At 43.3% G+C, this 18,210-nt stretch overlaps 1 protein-coding gene across 1 annotated transcript; it reads right to left on the minus strand.

Moving 5' to 3' along the window:
- Window positions 1-3,556: 3,556 nt before the first annotated feature.
- npas4l (neuronal PAS domain protein 4 like) lies at window positions 3,557-13,474 on the minus strand. The gene is made up of 18 exons (XM_039621472.1): window positions 13,359-13,474; window positions 12,228-12,391; window positions 11,891-12,036; window positions 11,688-11,787; window positions 11,082-11,343; window positions 10,893-11,002; window positions 10,461-10,599; window positions 8,937-10,371; window positions 8,736-8,833; window positions 8,215-8,446; window positions 8,026-8,135; window positions 7,594-7,732; window positions 6,588-7,504; window positions 6,377-6,482; window positions 5,649-5,806; window positions 5,312-5,457; window positions 4,439-5,207; window positions 3,557-4,333 (listed from the first exon to the last, which is right to left on the minus strand). The coding sequence occupies exons 1-8, from the start codon at window positions 13,457-13,459 to the stop codon at window positions 9,153-9,155; spliced, it is 2,241 nt and encodes a 746-aa protein (XP_039477406.1). The 5' UTR covers window positions 13,460-13,474; the 3' UTR covers window positions 3,557-4,333; window positions 4,439-5,207; window positions 5,312-5,457; window positions 5,649-5,806; window positions 6,377-6,482; window positions 6,588-7,504; window positions 7,594-7,732; window positions 8,026-8,135; window positions 8,215-8,446; window positions 8,736-8,833; window positions 8,937-9,152.
- Window positions 13,475-18,210: the final 4,736 nt, after the last annotated feature.

The following is an 18,210-nucleotide window of genomic DNA, read 5'->3' on the forward strand; positions in this document are numbered from 1 at the left end:
TCTTTTATGAAACTGATTTGCATTATTGGATTAAATACATTTAGCTATGCATGAGTTATTTTTTTTTATTTTTTTTACTTTGACTCCTTTTTTCATTCAACTCAATTAAAAATGAACTAGCTCATGTTAAGGCTCTAATTGCATCACATTTAATTGCTTTTAAAATCATCTTTCAAGCTTCTGTGAGCCCTGCAAAAAATGCACCCTTTCATGTTTATTTACTTCGACCCCTGAGATTGTGAAGAGGTAGAGGGATAAACTCGTTAATCATGCATGCCCTGTGTACATATATAGTCCGCGTGGTGCACATGCGGAAAATTACAAGCATTACCAGCGTCTTCATTGCTTACTTCAAACATCCACATTACTGCAAGGACAACAGTGCTGCTAGGAAAATCAAACTGTATCGTGGAGATCCACCTATGAGCAAATGTGTATTGAAATTCCTGCACAGATCATTGCTTTTCTGAATGCTTGAGTCTGAGTTTATGGAGGTAAATACAGAATATACCAGGAGACCTTACCTGCCTAATACCAGTAGTATTGCTTCTGCACACTAAAGAGCTTAAATTTAAACCCGTTAAAATCTGTTTGGGACTGCTGTAAAGCACTATACACTATCTATGCATGTACTCTAAATTCCCTAATGGAATTTTTTTGAGAAGTATTTTTATTTTTTAGTACACAAGAATTTCCATCAACAAAGAATAACATGTTTATCAAATCTTGCCGCCGTGGGATGCTTATCTCTCCTCTGAGGACAGGTGCTCTGCCTCGAGCAGCAAACTCTTCCCTGAAAGAGAACAGTAGAAATTGAAACAATCATTCATATGCAAGTAGGATCCACTATTAGGCCGCCATTTGTATTCTGCTCCCCGGTTGGTTGGCCTTTCTCTGTTGAATATCAGCAGGATATGTTGACTGTTCATGACTGGGATCCAGTGTTGAATCAGAGCTGTGGTTTCAGGCATAGCAACAGGACAAACGGGAGGGGAGTGCTGAAGGAACAGGCTGCGGTCTATTTTGAGTATTTTTGTTTAACCCAGTTACAGTGTCAGTGTGCTGTGACTGAACCAGGACCAGTCAGGTGATTTTGCCTCTTTTTGAAATATGGGGCAACACTGTTATAGATGAAAATGTGATGTAGTCAAAACAATAGTGCGCTGCTTCGTACATGGAGGAGAAGAGAAAATAAATTAGACTGTGCAAAGAGTGTGGAGAATAAAAAGCCAGTTTTGGGTTAACACGCAATAACGGCACGGGTCTCCCTCAAGACAGCTTGCAGCACCTCTCTGTGACCTTGGTGGCTACGGTTTGTGTCACCGTTTCCATCTGCCAAACAATCCCAGAGCAAAATGGACAAATCATCGTAGCTGGGTGGCTCGCCACATCCTCATCTATTTCAAAATACACGTATAGCCAGAGATAAGCTTCCAATACAGAGCTCTCGAGTGTTGGTTGCAGCAACAATAAAAGCATAAAGCCTGTAAATAAACGAAGACACGGCCGTGCCACCTGAGGCCCCGTTTCCTGGAATCAGCTAGAGTTTCAATTTGGAGAGTTTTTTTTTTCTTTTGCAAGCAAACGAGGCAATTATTTGTGAGAAGGCACGGGTGAGGGGGGATATGAGAAACTGGCTTTCTGTGGGAGGCACGGATTGGAGACGAATCCCATCCATGCGCTGCTCTGTTCAAATGCATCCCTGCGCCTTCCCGCCTCCAAGCATCCGCCCTCCAGCCATCCACCTGAGAAAGCACTTTATGAGCTACTGAAGTAAGGCAGATGACAGTTTTGCCTCCGTTTCTCTTTTGTCAGTTCCACCGTGCGGTACCTCCAGCCTCAGTAACACTCTCAGATCCTAGATATGAATCACAGCATCACCCGAACGCGTTTCATCTTTCACTTCCACTGCCAGACACCTACATTACTTCACCACTCCTGTGAGGCATGGATTCTGTTAATTTCACCGCACTTCATCTTAATTTAATATCAGAGAGATAGCAGGGTGGCCTATGTGATTAAGTGATCAAAGTTATAGATAAAGTGAGTGCGTCCCTGCTTATAGCCCGTGTCTGTATATGCGTGTTTGCGTCTTGATTTTTCATCTCTCTCGCTTCTGCTTTGACATCATCAGCGTGTGCCGTTACTTTGCATCGCTATTTCCCCTCACACAATGAGACACTAATCTAATATTACAACTGCATCTACCTTTTTAATAATAATGTTGTTTGTGTTGATTTTTACAGATGGAAAAATAACAGAGCGCACAGCCTGAGCTTATTGGAAGTGTGTAACCACAGCGACAGAAGAGTGCCAAACTGACTTTACTGCTGAGCTGTGTAATCTGCAGAGACATGGGAGTGCTTGGAGTGTTCATTGTGTGTGTCGGTGAAATGAAAAGGGTTTATATTTTTTGCAGTCTCCTTGGTGTGGACGAATGCGCCAAAGCCACGATGTTAGTGTCATCGTGCCTCGGGGAAATCACTGATGTTTCAGGTGCTGCTGAGTGATGCGGGGAGACTGGAGCACAGCAGATGTGGGGACTTGTTAGGAACTTTATTTGCCATTGTACCCTTCAACAGACATCACTCTTAATTGGGTCTCCGTGGATAACGCTCGGCATCTGGACTCTTTGCTCATGAATGGACCGAACTGATGTCCTTTTGTGCTCTCATTGCCATACACACTCACACACAGAGACACGCACACTCCTCTTTATTTGCTTATTTAAGTAGTGTCACACCAACAGCACGTAGTATCTGTGTTAAGACAAAGGTGTTGGAGTTATCACTCCATCTAGTGGTGAATCTAAGTCTCATGACAGAAACATGAACACTGTATTAGGTGCATGCCTGTAGTGCCTCCCGCGAGCTTTCTCCCCCACGTTTGTGCATCCATGCAAATCGTTTCTGCTTTTAACCTCCGCGATCCATCAGTCACCTAAATGCGCATTTATTCATCGACTCTGCACATCAACCTAAATCTGTAACTGATTTCACTGTGCACAGTTTATGTGCTCTTGTTGGTGTCACTGCCCACGAGATGTAAAAATCAATGGAGCCCTGAAGAGCCCAGTAGACAATGTGCTGTGGTCTGATTGGCTACAAAGTACTCAGTAGGCCCTCTTGTGATAAATAACTGTTATTCCATAAAGATGCGTTTTGTGCCTGCACTAGTCAATATTTTATAATGATGGCTTACATAATAAAGTGTAGTATGAAAGGTCATTTCTAGTGATGGACTTCCAAATCAGCAGTCTTTCCAGCTGTAAAGGGTGCTTCAGTATCTTTCACAACACAAAGCTTTTGGTTCACTCAGGCCACTGCAAGCGTCCAGCTACACCAGGCTGCTCTGGTAATAAAGACGGGCGAACTGTGATGTGTAAGAAGGCATCTCAATAATGTGCATATAACGTCTTTCTCTCATTAAAAATAAAGCTTCAATGTTTTTATATATGTAATATAGGCCCCTTAACTGCATTCAGGAAAACTTTATTGAGAACGTGGGCAGTCCTGTGTATTAACTCTGTGTTATAATGAATAAACAACAAAGCCTCTGATTTTCTTTAGATTTATTTACATTTCAAATATTTCTGAAGCAAAACGCAGGAATGACTCAGAGTTCTGAATATGCAGGGATTAACACAATTTAAGGCACAAAATTCAGACTTTGAATGGATTTAGCTGTACCGCTGAGGTAGCTTCATCTTCTCTAACATCTTTAACTATGACAGTATGAAAGTTTTAATGGCATACAAAGAAAAAAAAAAACTACTTGTGTTAAGAACTATGGCGATAAAGCGGGGTGAATGATCTCACATACTTTTATTTTATTTTTTTCCAAGTACATTTTCATGGAAAAAAAAAAGACTTTAGCAAAACAAAACTCAGCTGACAGCAGGTTTTATCCATAGTGTTGGAGACAGTATAAAACCCACATAAGTTGCTTGCAGACACGACATTTTAGCGAAGGTTTCCTTGAAATGTCTTTTACTGATTTTTTTTTTTCTTGATGTATCAGAAGAATAGAAGATGACGGATGTCTCAGCCTGTAGCTGGTGGCACATATGACATTTCAGTTTGCTACCTACAGGATTGTGACACCTGTCAATACTTTGAGTGAAGCCCAAGGAAAACAAAATCTACATGAGCTTTAGCTCTACATTCAGGAATAAGTTTCTTATAAAAATAACATCTGAGAAGATGTCCTTTAGTTGTCTTTACTCACACTCTTCTTTAAATCCAGTGGAGGTTTATGACAATATGTCATACAAGTGGTCGTCCAGTTAAGTCTCAGACTTATTTCAGGACGGGTTTTCTTCAGCAAGCTTCACCTAAAGAGAGACAGAAAATAAAATTAGACATTAATTAAATATCTCTAAAGCTTACATACCAAAGCAACAAATCAATAAATAGGTGGACGGTTTAGTAGAAATTACCTTGCTGAATGATGCTTTGCATATAGCTGTTGAATTGAGTTGATGCAACCCAGTGGTTTGATCATGGTGTCCCAGCGTCATACTGATGGGATCTATGGTGATGCTGTCCACAGTGAAGTGCTCTGCAGCCAGCAGCTTCTGATGGAGATGGGCCCCATTCCTGTTATACACTGCTGGTAGATGGTAGCTAGTATTGCTCAATATGCTGCTTTTCCTTGTGAACATGTTTAGATCTTTCATGAAGCTGTCTAACATGCCAACAGCATGGCTGTAGAAGACTGGTATGTGTGGATAAGTCAGGAGCATCATGATGCAGTTGGACAAAGCTGCCTCAAAGTGGCTGCAACAGAAGGCCGAAATCATCTGGATGCAGAGCACAGTCCGCTGGGGTCTCACACATGTCAGACACAGAAAGAGTCTGGAACTAAGCGAGCATCAGATGCATAATCTCTGAAATCACAGGATGGCGAGGATGAAGTGGGTGGAGTGTGGCCACTGAGCGTGCCAAAGGATGGCTGGTCAAAGGTTTGAGTGGCTGCAGGGAGGGAGTCTGATGGTGAATGGTGACAGGCGAGCCCGGTCTCTGAGCAGAGAGTAGAGCACAGCCCCTAATCTGTGCATGCATGCACATCCATCAGAATGTCATGGCTGACCTGCTCCTGCTGATGGGCTGGCACTCTCCATATGGCTGAACTATAGATCCAGCACCATGACAGATCCATGCACTGGAGTCCATGTCTTATACTGTATCTCCCTGCAGCACATCTAGCTGGGAAAAAAGACACAATTTCCCATTAGCACAAAAAGATTCAGAAACTAAAAGTGCTGCAACATTACACCTGAAAATGCCAAATAGTTAACAAAAAGGCTCACCATGGAAACCCCGAGATACTCGGCTACATTTTCTGACACATACACCAGCCTGCCCTGTGCGGTGGAGACGAGGATGAAGCCGTGCAAGGCTTGAAGAAAGACCTCATGTGGCAGAGAGCAGTGTGATCGCTCTCCAGCTGGGAGCCCTTAGAGAGGAAAGAGTGAGTTCAGCCTTGCTTATACAGCATGCATCTCTGCGGGTTATCACATCTGTTACTTTTTGATTTGGTCTCAAGGGTACTGAAGATTTAGTCCCATTTTGTTTGACAGCGATGCAGGCTGAATGCAGATTAAAAGTTCAAAGGCATTAAAGGATGACTGCAGTATGAAAACTTACCCCGGACAGACTTCCTGATGTAGGTGCAGATGACGGCCATGGAGTGAAGGTACGAGAGTCGCTCCTGGTCCTCCAGGGTGATGGGCAGCAGAGCACGCATGTTCTTGATCTCATGATTGATGTGGTCCCGTCGAGCTTTGGATGCCCCTTTGGTGGATCTGTGAGAGACCATGGTCACTGAGGTCAGAAGGCTGGACTGAAAACTAAAGTAGTAAATCCGGTGAGCCTGAACTTTTGTCTATTTCCACACTTGCATTTAAAAATCAATCTGATGTGTAAGTACCAAGTGTAGTGTGCTTTTTTTTTTTTAAATGAAAATCAAATTGCAAGAACAAAGAGTAATTGGCCTGAACTCATGTAGCCTCTTTTTCACAGCTCAGCCTGCCTTATAGCGTTAGCTTGTGGGAAGGTGATGACTTTGAATATCAAGGGTTCCTATGGAAACTGCTGATATTTGCAGTGATGATGGCAGTAGGTGCTCATTATTAAAATGTAGTCACAATATTAGAAGATGAATGGATCTATGTCAGTGTAAATGCTGTCAGATTCTTAAAAAGTACTTTTTCTCAAATTAAGACATCAGTGGAACATAAAACCCAGCTGACAAAATTGCAGAATGGAAAAATAAAAGAATGTCTACATGAGCTTTAACTAAGCTTTTCAGGATAGAAAAGTGTTGCATATGAAAATAACATCTGAGAAGATGTCCTTTAGTTGTCTTTACTCACACTCTTCTTTAAATCCAGTGGAGGTTTATGACAATATGTCATACAAGTGGTCGTCCAGTTAAGTCTCAGACTTATTTCAGGACGGGTTTTCTTCAGCAAGCTTCACCTAAAGAGAGACAGAAAATAAAATTAGGCATTAATTAAATATCTCTAAAGCTTACATACCAAAGCAGCAAATTGTTAAATAGGTGGACGGTTTAGTAGAAATTACCTTGCTGAATGCTGCTTTGCATATAGCTGGTGAATTGAGTTGATGCAACCCAGTGGTTTGATCATGGTGTCCCAGCGTCATACTGATGGGATCTATGGAGATGCTGTCCACGGTGAAGTGCTCTGCAGCCAGCAGCTCCTCTGCAATGAAGCCAGTGTGCTCCTGCTGCTCCTGATGGGGATGGTGCCCATACATCTTGCACACTAAACCCTGCTGCTAAGCCAGAATACTGGTTTCTCTGCTGTCAGGCTCTATGGATGTGAGAGACTGGTTGGGATTAAAGAGACTGGTATGTATGACTCACAATGCAGTTGGACAACGCTGCTTCCTTGTGGCTTAACCTGAAGGTCAAAATTGTCCACTGGGCTCTAACACGTGTCGGATACAAATAAGCAGTCTGGAACAAGGCGAGCATCAGAATTGAGAATGTACACGCTCTGAAATAATTAGTCTGAGATTAGGAGATAAATGGAGAGTGGCCACTGAGCATGCCAAAGGTTTGAGTGTCTGCAGGGAGCTCTGTGTCTGGGTAGGAATAATGGGAGGGAGAGGCCTCAGGGGTGCACAGCTGCTGATCTGTGCATACATGCACATCCATCAGAATGTCATGGCTGAGCTCCTCCTGCTGCAGAGAGGAGCTGGAGGAGGCAGGGCTGTATGGAGGGATGAAGACAGCAGGGCTATCACCCAGGAGGGCAGGTGAGCTCGGGGAAGAACCGCTCACCACACAGTCTGTGTCGTGCTCAGACTCCATCGTATCTCTGGCACCAGGCTCCTCACTCTGGCTGTTGGATGTCCTCTGCCTTTTATTGCTGGAGCTTTGAGGGTGTTGAGCACAGTGGTAAGAATTTGGCAGAAATGCTGGTTTGAAGGCCGTGCTGCTGATTTTCTTCTGAAGAAATCTGGCCTCAGTTTCACTGCAGGAAAAGAACGTGCAACAAGTCAGTGTCTTTACTGGGAAAACACTGAAACATTTGCTCAGTTTTTCCAGAGGAGGTCATAATACCTGACGATGAAGTTGGTGCAGCTGATGGTCTGGCATTCCCCAGAGACTTTGGTGGCTCGACTATAGATCCAGCACCACGACAGATCCATGCGCTGGAGTCTCAGCACTATTTCCACCTGGAAGCCGTCATCCGAGTGCACTGGAGGAAACGTTCATGGTTATAACCGTGCACACAAAATCTCAAATGTATCGCACACAACAAAACCAGAATAAATATGTAACGTGCTGAACTAAAGAACTGTCTTCAAAGAGAATGATGCTAAACAGTCTTAATATTTAGGGTTTCATATAATCAGTCATCAATCATTCAACAGCTGAAAGCAAAAGTGCTCGGTGTGCTGTGAACAGATGACAACAGGTATTTAATGTGCCAGTGAATACTGAAATCTTAACATTTAGCTGTCTTTGTCTTGAAGGCTGTTGTTCACTTACTCAAACTTCTGTGAGAATCTGCACTCAGCGACAGATCTTCAGGATGGACGAGGCTGTACCATGATCGACCAATCATTTCCTCTGCCGAATACCCCAACAAAGGAGAAACACTAAAAAGGAAAATCAAAATGTCAATAAACAGAAAAACGTTGATTATTCCTGCTCACAGAGGGAGTTGTGCAATTGTACCTATCTGACAGCTTCATAAAGCTCATATCCAGTCCATGAGAGTCCGTGCTCCTCAGGCAGTTCACTGCTGGGGTGCAGACAGTGACAAACAGTGGCTCAGTGGTGGTGGTAAGGGAGGGCACACAGAGGAAGCTCCCAGATCTTCCCTCAACGCTGACCAGTATAGAGGAGCAGCTACCATGTTGCAACTTAAAGGTCTTGGAGGTTTTCATGCAACATATAAAGCTCCACTCTGAGGAAAGAAAACACATCAGTTTAGTCTTTCATGTTTGTTAAAACATTTAAGACTAGTTTTGCCGAAATTTAAAACTAACTATGAATTAAATGGAAGAAATTGACTTAAAATAAGGGCTTTGTGGCGCAATGCTGCATCAGTAATGGATTTCATAAGCAGATTTCAGGGGAAACTGGCTCATTTTTTTCCACCTACAGCAGCAATTTCAGTAATATTACAGCAAAAAGAGGGGGATAATTTTACACAATCATTTTAAATACCACCCATCATTTGAAATTTTAGTTACCTGATCATATGTTGCTTTCAATGTCCAGGTTTGATTTAACAATCTCAGTATCGGAACATTCCACCATGTCATAACGTGTCTCCTTGCAGTACATACACCTGCGAAAGTAACATAGTTGGTGTTAGCTCTAACAGATTCAAAATCCATCACTGCTGCAACATTACACCTGAAAATGACAACGTATTTCACAAAAGGGCTCACCGTGGAAAGCCCGAGATATTCAGCTACACTTTCTGAAGCACAGACCAGCCTGCCTCTGTGTGCTGGTGATGAGGGTGAAGCCATGCAAGGCAGCTGATCTGTCGCTCACTCTTTGTCTCCTCTATAGATCCGGCACCATGACAGATCCATGAACTGGAGTCTCAGCACCATCTGTACCCAACAACTGTCATGTGCCATCTCATTAGGGTGGACTGTTTAGTAGAGATGATGTTGAAGCAACCCAGTGGTTTGCTCATGGCGTCCCAGCTGCATGCTGATGGGATCTATGGCGATGCTGCCCACGGTGAAGTGCTCTGCAGCCAGCAGCTCCTCTGCAATGAAGCCAATGTGCTCCTGCTGCTCCTGATGGGGATGGTGCCCGTTCCTGCTGCACACTAGGCCCTGCTGGTAACTGGTATCGCTCAATGTGCTGCTTTTTCTTGTGAACATGTTCAGATCTTTCATGAAGCTGTCAAACATGGCAACATCAAGAACCAGCGCAGGATTGGGAAGACAAACTGAGGGGGGAGGAGAATTAGGGGGCCAGTCACAGGCTGAGGGCAGCGTGTTGGTGGCTGTAGTTTGGACCACATGCTGATAGGGATTCACAGTATGATGCTGGTCAAACCTGCTGGCTAGCGAGGAGATCTGCTGGGCCAGAATACTGATCTCCACCTGCTCACTCTCGCTATACTGGTTAGGCTCTAGGGATGTGGGAGACTGGCTGGGATTAAAAACACTGGTATGTGTGGATAAGTCAGGAGCATCATGATGCAGTTGGACAACGCTGCCCTCTTGTGGCTGCAACAGAAGGCCGAAATCATCTGGATGCAGAGCACAGTCCGCTGGGCTCTCACACATGTCGGACACAGAGAGGCAGTCTGGAACTAAGCGAGCATCAGATGTATAATCTCTGAAATCACAGGATGGCGATGAGGTGGGTGGAGTGTGGCCACTGAGCGTGCCAAAGGATGGCTGGTCAAAGGTTTGAGTGGCTGCAGGGAGGGAGTCTGAGGGTGAATGGTGACAGGTGAGCCTGGTCTCTGGGTAGGAATAATGGGAGGGAGAGGCCTCAGGGGAGCACAGCCACTGATCTGTGCATGCATGCACATCCATCAGAATGTCATGGCTGAGCTCCTCCTGCTGCAGAGAGGAGCTGGAGGAGGCGGGGCTGTATGGAGGGATGAAGACAGCAGGGCTATCACCCAGGAGGGCAGGTGAGCTCGGGGAAGAGCCGCTCACCACACAGTCTGTGTCGTGCTCAGACTCCATCGTATCTCTGGCACCAGGCTCCTCACTCTGGCTGTTGGATGTCCTCTGCCTTTTATTGTTGGAGCTTTGAGGGTGTTGAGCACAGTGGTAGGAATTTGGCAGAAATGCTGGTTTGAAGGCCGTGCTGCTGATTTTCTTCTGAAGAAATCTGGCCTCAGTTTCACTGCAGGAAAAGAACGTGCAACAAGTCAGTGTCTTTACTGGGAAAACACTGAAACATTTGCCCAGTTTTTCCAGAGGAGGTCATAATACCTGACGATGAAGTTGGTGCAGCTGATGGTCTGGCATTCCCCAGAGACTTTGGTGGCTCGACTATAGATCCAGCACCACGACAGATCCATGCGCTGGAGTCTCAGCACCATTTCCACCTGGAAGCCGTCATCCGAGTGCACTGGAGGAAACGTTCATGGTTATAACCGTGCACACAAAATCTCAAATGTATCGCACACAACAAAACCAGAATAAATATGTAACGTGCTGAACTAAAGAACTGTCTTCAAAGAGAATGATGCTAAACAGTCTTAATATTTAGGGTTTCATATAATCAGTCATCAATCATTCAACAACTGAAAGCTAAAGTGCTCAGTGTGCTGTGAACAGATGACAACAGGTATTTAATGTGCCAGTGAATACTGAAATCTTAACATTTAGCTGTCTTTGTCTTGAAGGCTGTTGTTCACTTACTCAAACTTCTGTGAGAATCTGCACTCAGCGACAGATCTTCAGGATGGACGAGGCTGTACCATGATCGACCAATCATTTCCTCTGCTGAATACCCCAACAAAGGAGAAACACTAAAAAGGAAAATCAAAATGTCAATAAACAGGAAAACGTTGATTATTCCTGCTCACAGAGGGAGTTGTGCAATTGTACCTATCTGACAGCTTCATAAAGCTCATATCCAGTCCATGTGTGCTGTTGAAGCTGTGACAGAAGTGAGAGTCGGTGCTCCACAGGCAGTTCACTGTTGGGGTGCAGAGAGCCACGAACAGTGGCTCGGTGGTTGTAGTGGTAGGGGAGCATGCATAGGGTTGAGGGAAGAATTGGAAGCTTCCTCTGACCAGTATAGAGGAACAGCTGCCATGTTGCAACTTAAAGGTCTTGGAGGTTTTCATGCAACATATAAAGCTCCGCTCTGAGGAAAGAAAACACGACAGTTTAGTCTTTCATGTTTGTAAAAAGAGGTTGGCAAGATGTAAAACTCACTATGAATAAAATGGCTTAAAATAAGGATTTTGTGGGGCATTTTGCATCAGAAGCACATTTCACAATTTTGGCATTTTCTGCAGATCTGAAACCTCTTTAGTGTTCTCACTGGATTTGCATCAAACCAAGTTGAATTTCCAAGGAAACCGGCTTACTTTTTTCCCCTCACAGTAGAAATATCTGTGACAGTACCAGCAACCAGCATGTGATAACACTATAATCATTTCAAATGCCATACATATCATTTTAAACTGAATTCCAAATCTTTCTTACCTGACATTGAGTTGTTTTCAATGTCCAGGTTTGATTTAACAACGTCGACATCAGAGTGTTCCACCATATCATATATCGTGTCTCCCTGCAGCACATCTACCTGGGCAAGTTACACAATTTCCCATTAGTACGAAAAGATTCAGAAAGTAAAAGGGCTGCAACATTACACCTGAAAACACAATGTTGCTAACAAAAAGGCTCACCATGGAAACCCCGAGATACTCGGCTACATTTTCTGACACATACACCAGCCTGCCCTGTGCGGTGGAGACGAGGATGAAGCCGTGCAAGGCTTGAAGAAAGACCTCATGTGGCAGAGAGCAGTGTGATCGCTCTCCAGCTGGGAGCCCTTAGAGAGGAAAGAGTGAGTTCAGCCTTGCTTATACAGCATGCATTTCTGCGGGTTATCACATCTGTTACTTTTTGATATGGTCCCTAGAGGCCTTCAAGCTCAGTCCCATTTTGTTTGACAGCGATGCAGGCTGAATGCAGATTAAAAGTTCAAAGGCATTAAAGGATGACTGCAGTATGAAAACTTACCCTGGAAGAGAACAGACTTCCTGATGTAGGTGCAGATGACGGCCATGGAGTGAAGGTACGAGAGTCGCTCCTGGTCCTCCAGGGTGATGGGCAGCAGAGCACGCATGTTCTTGATCTCATGATTGATGTGGTCCCGTCGAGCTTTGGATGCCCCTTTGGTGGATCTGTGAGAGACCATGGTCACTGAGGTCAGAAGGCTGGACTGAAAACTAAAGTAGTAAATCCGGTGAGCCTGAACTTTTGTCTATTTCCACACTTGCATTTCAAACAAAAAAAAAAAAAAAAAAAAAAAAAAAAAAGATGTCTAAGTGGCAAGTGTAGAGTAAAAAAACAAAAATCTAACAGAGTTTTCTGAACTGATCCTGCCTCTTTTTTCCACAGTTCACCCTGCCTGATATCTCTTCCCCACAAGCCAAAGCTGACTTTGAATATCAAGGGTTCCTATGGAAACTGCTGATATGAGAGGCTGTTGTGCGTCTCCAACAGAAATGAGGGCTCTCGATAGACTTTGCGTGATCAGTATCTGTCTGGACCCATCCACAGAGAGCCTGGGGTTTTTATAGCTGCCAAGGCTTCAGCGTGGGCGTCACACAGGGAAGGCTGGGCTTCTGATGCTCCCTTCATTGCCTTATAAAGTGGGTGTCCTCTGAGTGGGGTGCCCCACGTCACAAGCTCTCAGAAAGTGCCACAAAAGGAGAATTATATCACAATGTATCCAGTGAGTTAATCATGAAGATCCACAACTGGACTTTTTAGGGCATTTTGCACATATTAGACCAAGTTATCTGGACTTAGCTTATGTGTTATAACCTTTCAAATGGACACACTATGAATTTCCATTATTATATGATATTCAGAGTCATATTTACTATATATGTATATAAAAGAAATCACTTTGAAAGAGTTTTCTTTGATTCAGCATAATTTTGGCGGCATCATGTGCAAGGCTGGATTAGTATGCATCACAAATAATAAGCTACTAGGCTGTAGACATGGGGGGGATTAAGTGCTCCCCGTCGTGCATGCACTATAACGCACAACTGAGTCCAAATTTTCCCAGCAGCCGTGCGCTGATTCAGCCACTAGAGGACGTGGAGCAGAGAGGAGGGAAAAGGAAGAGTTATCACTGACCTGAACCTCCTGCAGACTGGGCTCCCGTGATCCGCGGGCAGATGGTGGGAAGTGCAAGGAGTACTGACGTGACATTTACACAAGTTGCACCAAATAGTCATTTTTGTCGCCTTTGTTTCCACCTAACGAATAAGCATTGGTTGCAAAGGATCAGACATTGCTCGTGCTTTCTTAAAAAAAAGCAATAAAATGTTCTTTTTTCTTAAGTTTTAAAGAAGTTTTCTCTTAAGTATTTATAGCAGCCCCCTGTGAGGTGAAAAGAAAAGGCGTCTTCATCTCTTACCTCAGCAGACCGAAGATGAGTGTCAGGCACTTGTGACCGTCCCTCCTTTTATAGCCCCAAACCCCACACCTCTCCTCCGACCCAGCCAATGAGGAAGAGGAAAAGACTAAATGGGATAATGTTACCTGTTGTGACGCGATGACAAACGACCGAGGCGGGTTATATTTGGTGAAAAGAGCCCTAAAAATAACTCGTCAGACTGGACTCATGATGCGCTGTGATGAATTAAAGTGGCGATCATTAAAAAAAAAATGTTTGAAACTTTCCTCTTACATGTGCAGACACTGTGGTATTTTAAGAAAACTGCTATTCTCTGGCCAATCAGGACATCCCCTGGCACCCGGACAAAATAGTCCGGGTTTTTTTTGTGTGTGTGTGTGTTGTTTTTTTTGTTTGTTTGTTTGTTTTAGTTTTTTTTGAAGGGGAAAAATTGATAATCTATCTTGGATCAGCTTTGATTAAACACTGATTCAGAGTGAGGCAACACACACTGAACACGTCTAACGGCACAGACACTGCACTTGTGTTTTGAAATGGCTTTGAAATTCAGAACATAAAAACACCACACTGTAAAATACTTTTGTTTTTTGTTTTTTTGTAAAGTATTGGCTATTATTATTTAGTGTTGATCTAGCTTCTGTGTTGCAGGAACTCAGCTATGTTAACCGTATAACGTGATTTTTGTCCCCCATAAAATGCACAAAAATACCGACTGTCGCAAAAATGAGTCATACGTGTACATTTATATGCAATTTACTTTTATTGATTCGTTTTTTCATTTTGACTTTTGTCACACGGTTCAATAAAGGCCCCCCAAAAAATCATTTTCTGAGAACTGTTTCATGGTTCGGGCTTTGTAGGGTTAAAAGGAGACCCAACTACAGATGGCGCTCACAGGACAGAAAGATTAAGAACCAGCGGTTGAGTCTGCTGGATTTTACAAACTCACTCCAGCATTTGCATTAAATGCAATTAGAAATTGGATTTAATGGTTTTGTGTGCTGCTTTAGAGTATGAAACAAGACTTGGGTCAACCCTTATTTCTTAATCTTTTGCTTGCAAGGAATCAGACTGTCTTGTAACTATTATTTATTTATTTATTTATTTATTTATCAAGTCCTCCTTAACAATAATTCTTCAGACTTTAGAAACGTCCACGGTTTATTTGGGGGGGGGGCTGTTTTTTCAGTCCTTTTACCTGACCATTTTCGTTTTATTTCTTTATTTTAATTTCTTTATTTATTTATTCAGCCAGTTAACACTGACGTATGAATCACTGAAATATAAAAGAAAGCACTTAAGAATGTAATATTTGTATTACTGTCACAAAACGCATCATGTTGTTCTCATTTCATTGAATCTTTAAAAAAAAAATACCTGAGATAACAAACAAAAAAAGAAATTTTCCACAATCAAGGTGATTCTCAAAGAGGTATTAACCAAAAACGTGGCACCTCTCAACATAATGTGCTGTCCTAAAAAAACTGAGGAAACTTGGGAAATGGAGGACTATCTACAGCAGATGAACGGTTTCTGAAAGCCATGTCTTTAAGAAATTGAGAGAATCCAAAAAAAGGCCTGAGAGATGCCCTTTGGCCCTTCAGTTGATCCGTCTACTGTTCACTGAAGCCTCATCAGAAATGGTCTCAGTGGAAGTGGAGCTGTCATGAAGCCGTTCTTAAGGAAGGGAAGCAGGGAGAAAAGGTTGAGGTATGCCAAATTACACAAGAACTGGACTGAAAATGAGTGTTGATGAGTCTTATGCAGTGATGAATCCAAATTTGATTTGTTTGGGGGTGTTTTTTTGCTTCAAATGATCATCAGTATGTATGTAGGACAACAGTGAGCGTCTCCAGCCATCTATAAAACACACTGCAGGCTCTGAGCTGCATTTCAGCCAGTGGTGTTGAAGATCTTGGCAAATTTGCTGGAATTATAAACGCAGAAAAGTAGTCAGATTTTGATCCAACATGCAACACAATATTAAAGTGTCTAATTGGCAACAGCTTTATTTTTCAGCACGACAATGACCCCAAACACACTGCAAGCACAGTGAAAGCTCACCTGGATAAATATCAGCCGTGGATTGGCCTCCCCAGAGCCCGGACCTCAACATTATTGAAGCACGGTGGCATCATCTTGACAGAAAACAGAAAAAAGGCAGCCAACATCCAAAGAAGAGCTTTGAATGAAATGACAAGAAATCTTTCCTGTGTTGAAGAACAAAGGTGATCATACTAAATATTGACTTGTTAAAATCATAGTGTGTGCATCATATACAGTATTTTTGTGTCTTTGTACATTTCAATAAATCATTGCATCTATTTCTCATTTTTCCTACCACAATGTAAACGAGGAATGGCTTAAGACTTTTGCACAATCCCAAAGTCACAAGGCATTCAAACCTGAAGCAGAAAACCAGTTTGGTGCATCATTGTTTAATCTGTGAACAGACTTGTGAGGAAGTGAGTTATGGCAGCCTTCAAAGGGCTTTGACTGCGTGCATATTAGTCACTCAATTAAACCCCTGCTGGAAGAGAACTAAGCTACAGGTCTGCAAATATGACGCACAGTCTTAGCGGCTCACACAAAATTAGTTCTTTAAGCAGATGAGTAGATTACGGGCATCACAAAACATGACTAAAGCATACTAGAAACTTAGAAGTCTACCAAATCCTCACACTCATCTAAGATGAGAGTGATGGCAAGTGTGATGCCTGCATACGAAACTGCAGATTAGTTTGCACGTTTATTCGTGTTCATTAGTGAAATGACTGCTTTTGTTTCTCTTTGGGTGTATTTAATAGCTATGCCTCCTATCCTCTAAGGACTCATGCTCCTTGAATGCCTCTATTCTCAAATCCCCAATTTAGTGGCCTTTACCAGAGAACTAGAACTTGAGTGAGCGAACTGGACATCGATATGGGAGGGACAAGACAAAACAAATGACTCTGAACAAATCCTCAGTCCAATTCTCAAGGGCCAGTGGGACCGTCTGAGTCCTGAGGGGAAATTAGAGCGTAATTTGGCTGAGTGTCTCCTTGCATTAGCGCCTGCGTCACTGGTCGAAGCAGGCTCCGGGGCCAGACAAAGGGGACCCAGCGAAGCACTGCTTCCTGTGTGCGGTGGGACCAGGCGGGACAGGGTGTCTCTGCTGCCTCACTTTAAGCTGACCCTCCGTCTGTGGCGTGCACTTAACACTGAAGATAACACTGGCTTTATAGCAGGGGGCTGGTGACAGACAGGAACAAACTGCCAGGCCACCACTGGTAGCAGGGGCAGAACTTGGTGCTGAGGTTCAGTGCAAGATGCTTTTTTTATGGAAACCAAAAAAGCAACCACATACAATCCATTAGTCTGCAGACCGGTGCGGGGGGAGCGGGTTAGGTGGTAACCCAGTCGAGTAGACGGTGAGGGGTCTCAGACAGGCTGGCTGGGGTAGATGTGGATGGTTTTTAAGCAGGAAACAGAAAATATAGAAGTGGAGGCTTCAAAGTCCTGCTAACTATTAAGTACCATATACAGTAGCTCAAAGGGGAGTTATTAGTCTGTAGAACAAAGAGGTGGAACCTGGACACACATGGCTCTGCCTTCCAGTGAGTAGAAATGCTCATTATTTAGTGATCAAGTCCATTCCTTCGACAAAGGACTGTTGGTGCAGAGAAGTGGTCACAAACATAAAAGATTATGTTTTGTTTCAACAGTAAATTTAAATTCACTTCATCCTATGATCTCAAAAGACAAAATTGTCCACTCGGCCTGAAACAGGTCCCCAAAAATCAGTCTCTTGGCTTAACAAAGGTGAGCGGTGAGGGCCTTAGATCACATGTTTGCATCGTGCAGCTTGCCACATGCTAAATACTGGCCTTGAGATGTAACAAAGTTTAAGCATAAAGGGTACGTTATTATAGTCCCATGGCACAATATGTGCAGTCATATGAAAAAGAAAGTAACCGTCTCTTAAGTCTAATATTTGTATGAGGGAAGACATTTAAAAACACAGATGTAACATATGTAACTAAAACCTGCTAAAGACCAGTCTCAGGTGAACAACTATACGTGCTACGCGATGGTCATCAAGAACTAAGCCAAAATGCAAAGCAGTGTTTGAAAAATCAACAGGACCCTTAATTAAGACAGTATGTAGCAGCCAGGTGCCGCTGAAGTGTGAGCACCTCAATAAAAGCAAATGTTTTGATAGCTCGCTGGTCTGCAGCATTAAAGCAGCACATCAGTGTGAATGTTTTCACAAATGAAAAACATTCAGTTGCCAAGAAATGGACACCTTAGCAAATTTACCCCAAGGTCAGATCGGGCAATGCTCAGAAACTGTTTTGGCCAACACCAAACACGGCATATCAGCATAAACACCTTATCAGCTGTCAAGCGCGGTGATGGAGAGGCATTTTGGCTCAGTTTTTGGTGAACGGAGTATAATGCATCATTTTTTGTTGTTAATCTGAGGTTGCATTTACTTAATTTTAAGACCTGCTAAGGACCAAATGGTTTGTTGGGTCCTCATGGGTAAAACCTTAGAATTAAAAGGGTGTACAGTACACCTTTGCCACA

The sequence above is a fragment of the Oreochromis aureus genome, linkage group 13 (genome assembly GCF_013358895.1).
Source record: "Oreochromis aureus strain Israel breed Guangdong linkage group 13, ZZ_aureus, whole genome shotgun sequence".
Taxonomy (NCBI): Eukaryota; Metazoa; Chordata; class Actinopteri; order Cichliformes; family Cichlidae; genus Oreochromis; species Oreochromis aureus.

Bases quoted from the DNA above. Each gene is read 5' to 3' on its own strand.
- npas4l (XM_039621472.1), bottom strand. From the start codon at position 13,459: ATGACTATTTGGTGCAACTTGTGTAAATGTCACGTCAGTACTCCTTGC. The intron at 12,037-12,227 runs GTAAGTTTTCAT...TTCCTCTCTAAG, and splicing joins GAAGTCTGTTCTCTTCCAGG to GGCTCCCAGCTGGAGAGCGA. The intron at 10,372-10,460 runs GTATTATGACCT...CTTTTCCTGCAG, and splicing joins TGCACCAACTTCATCGTCAG to TGAAACTGAGGCCAGATTTC.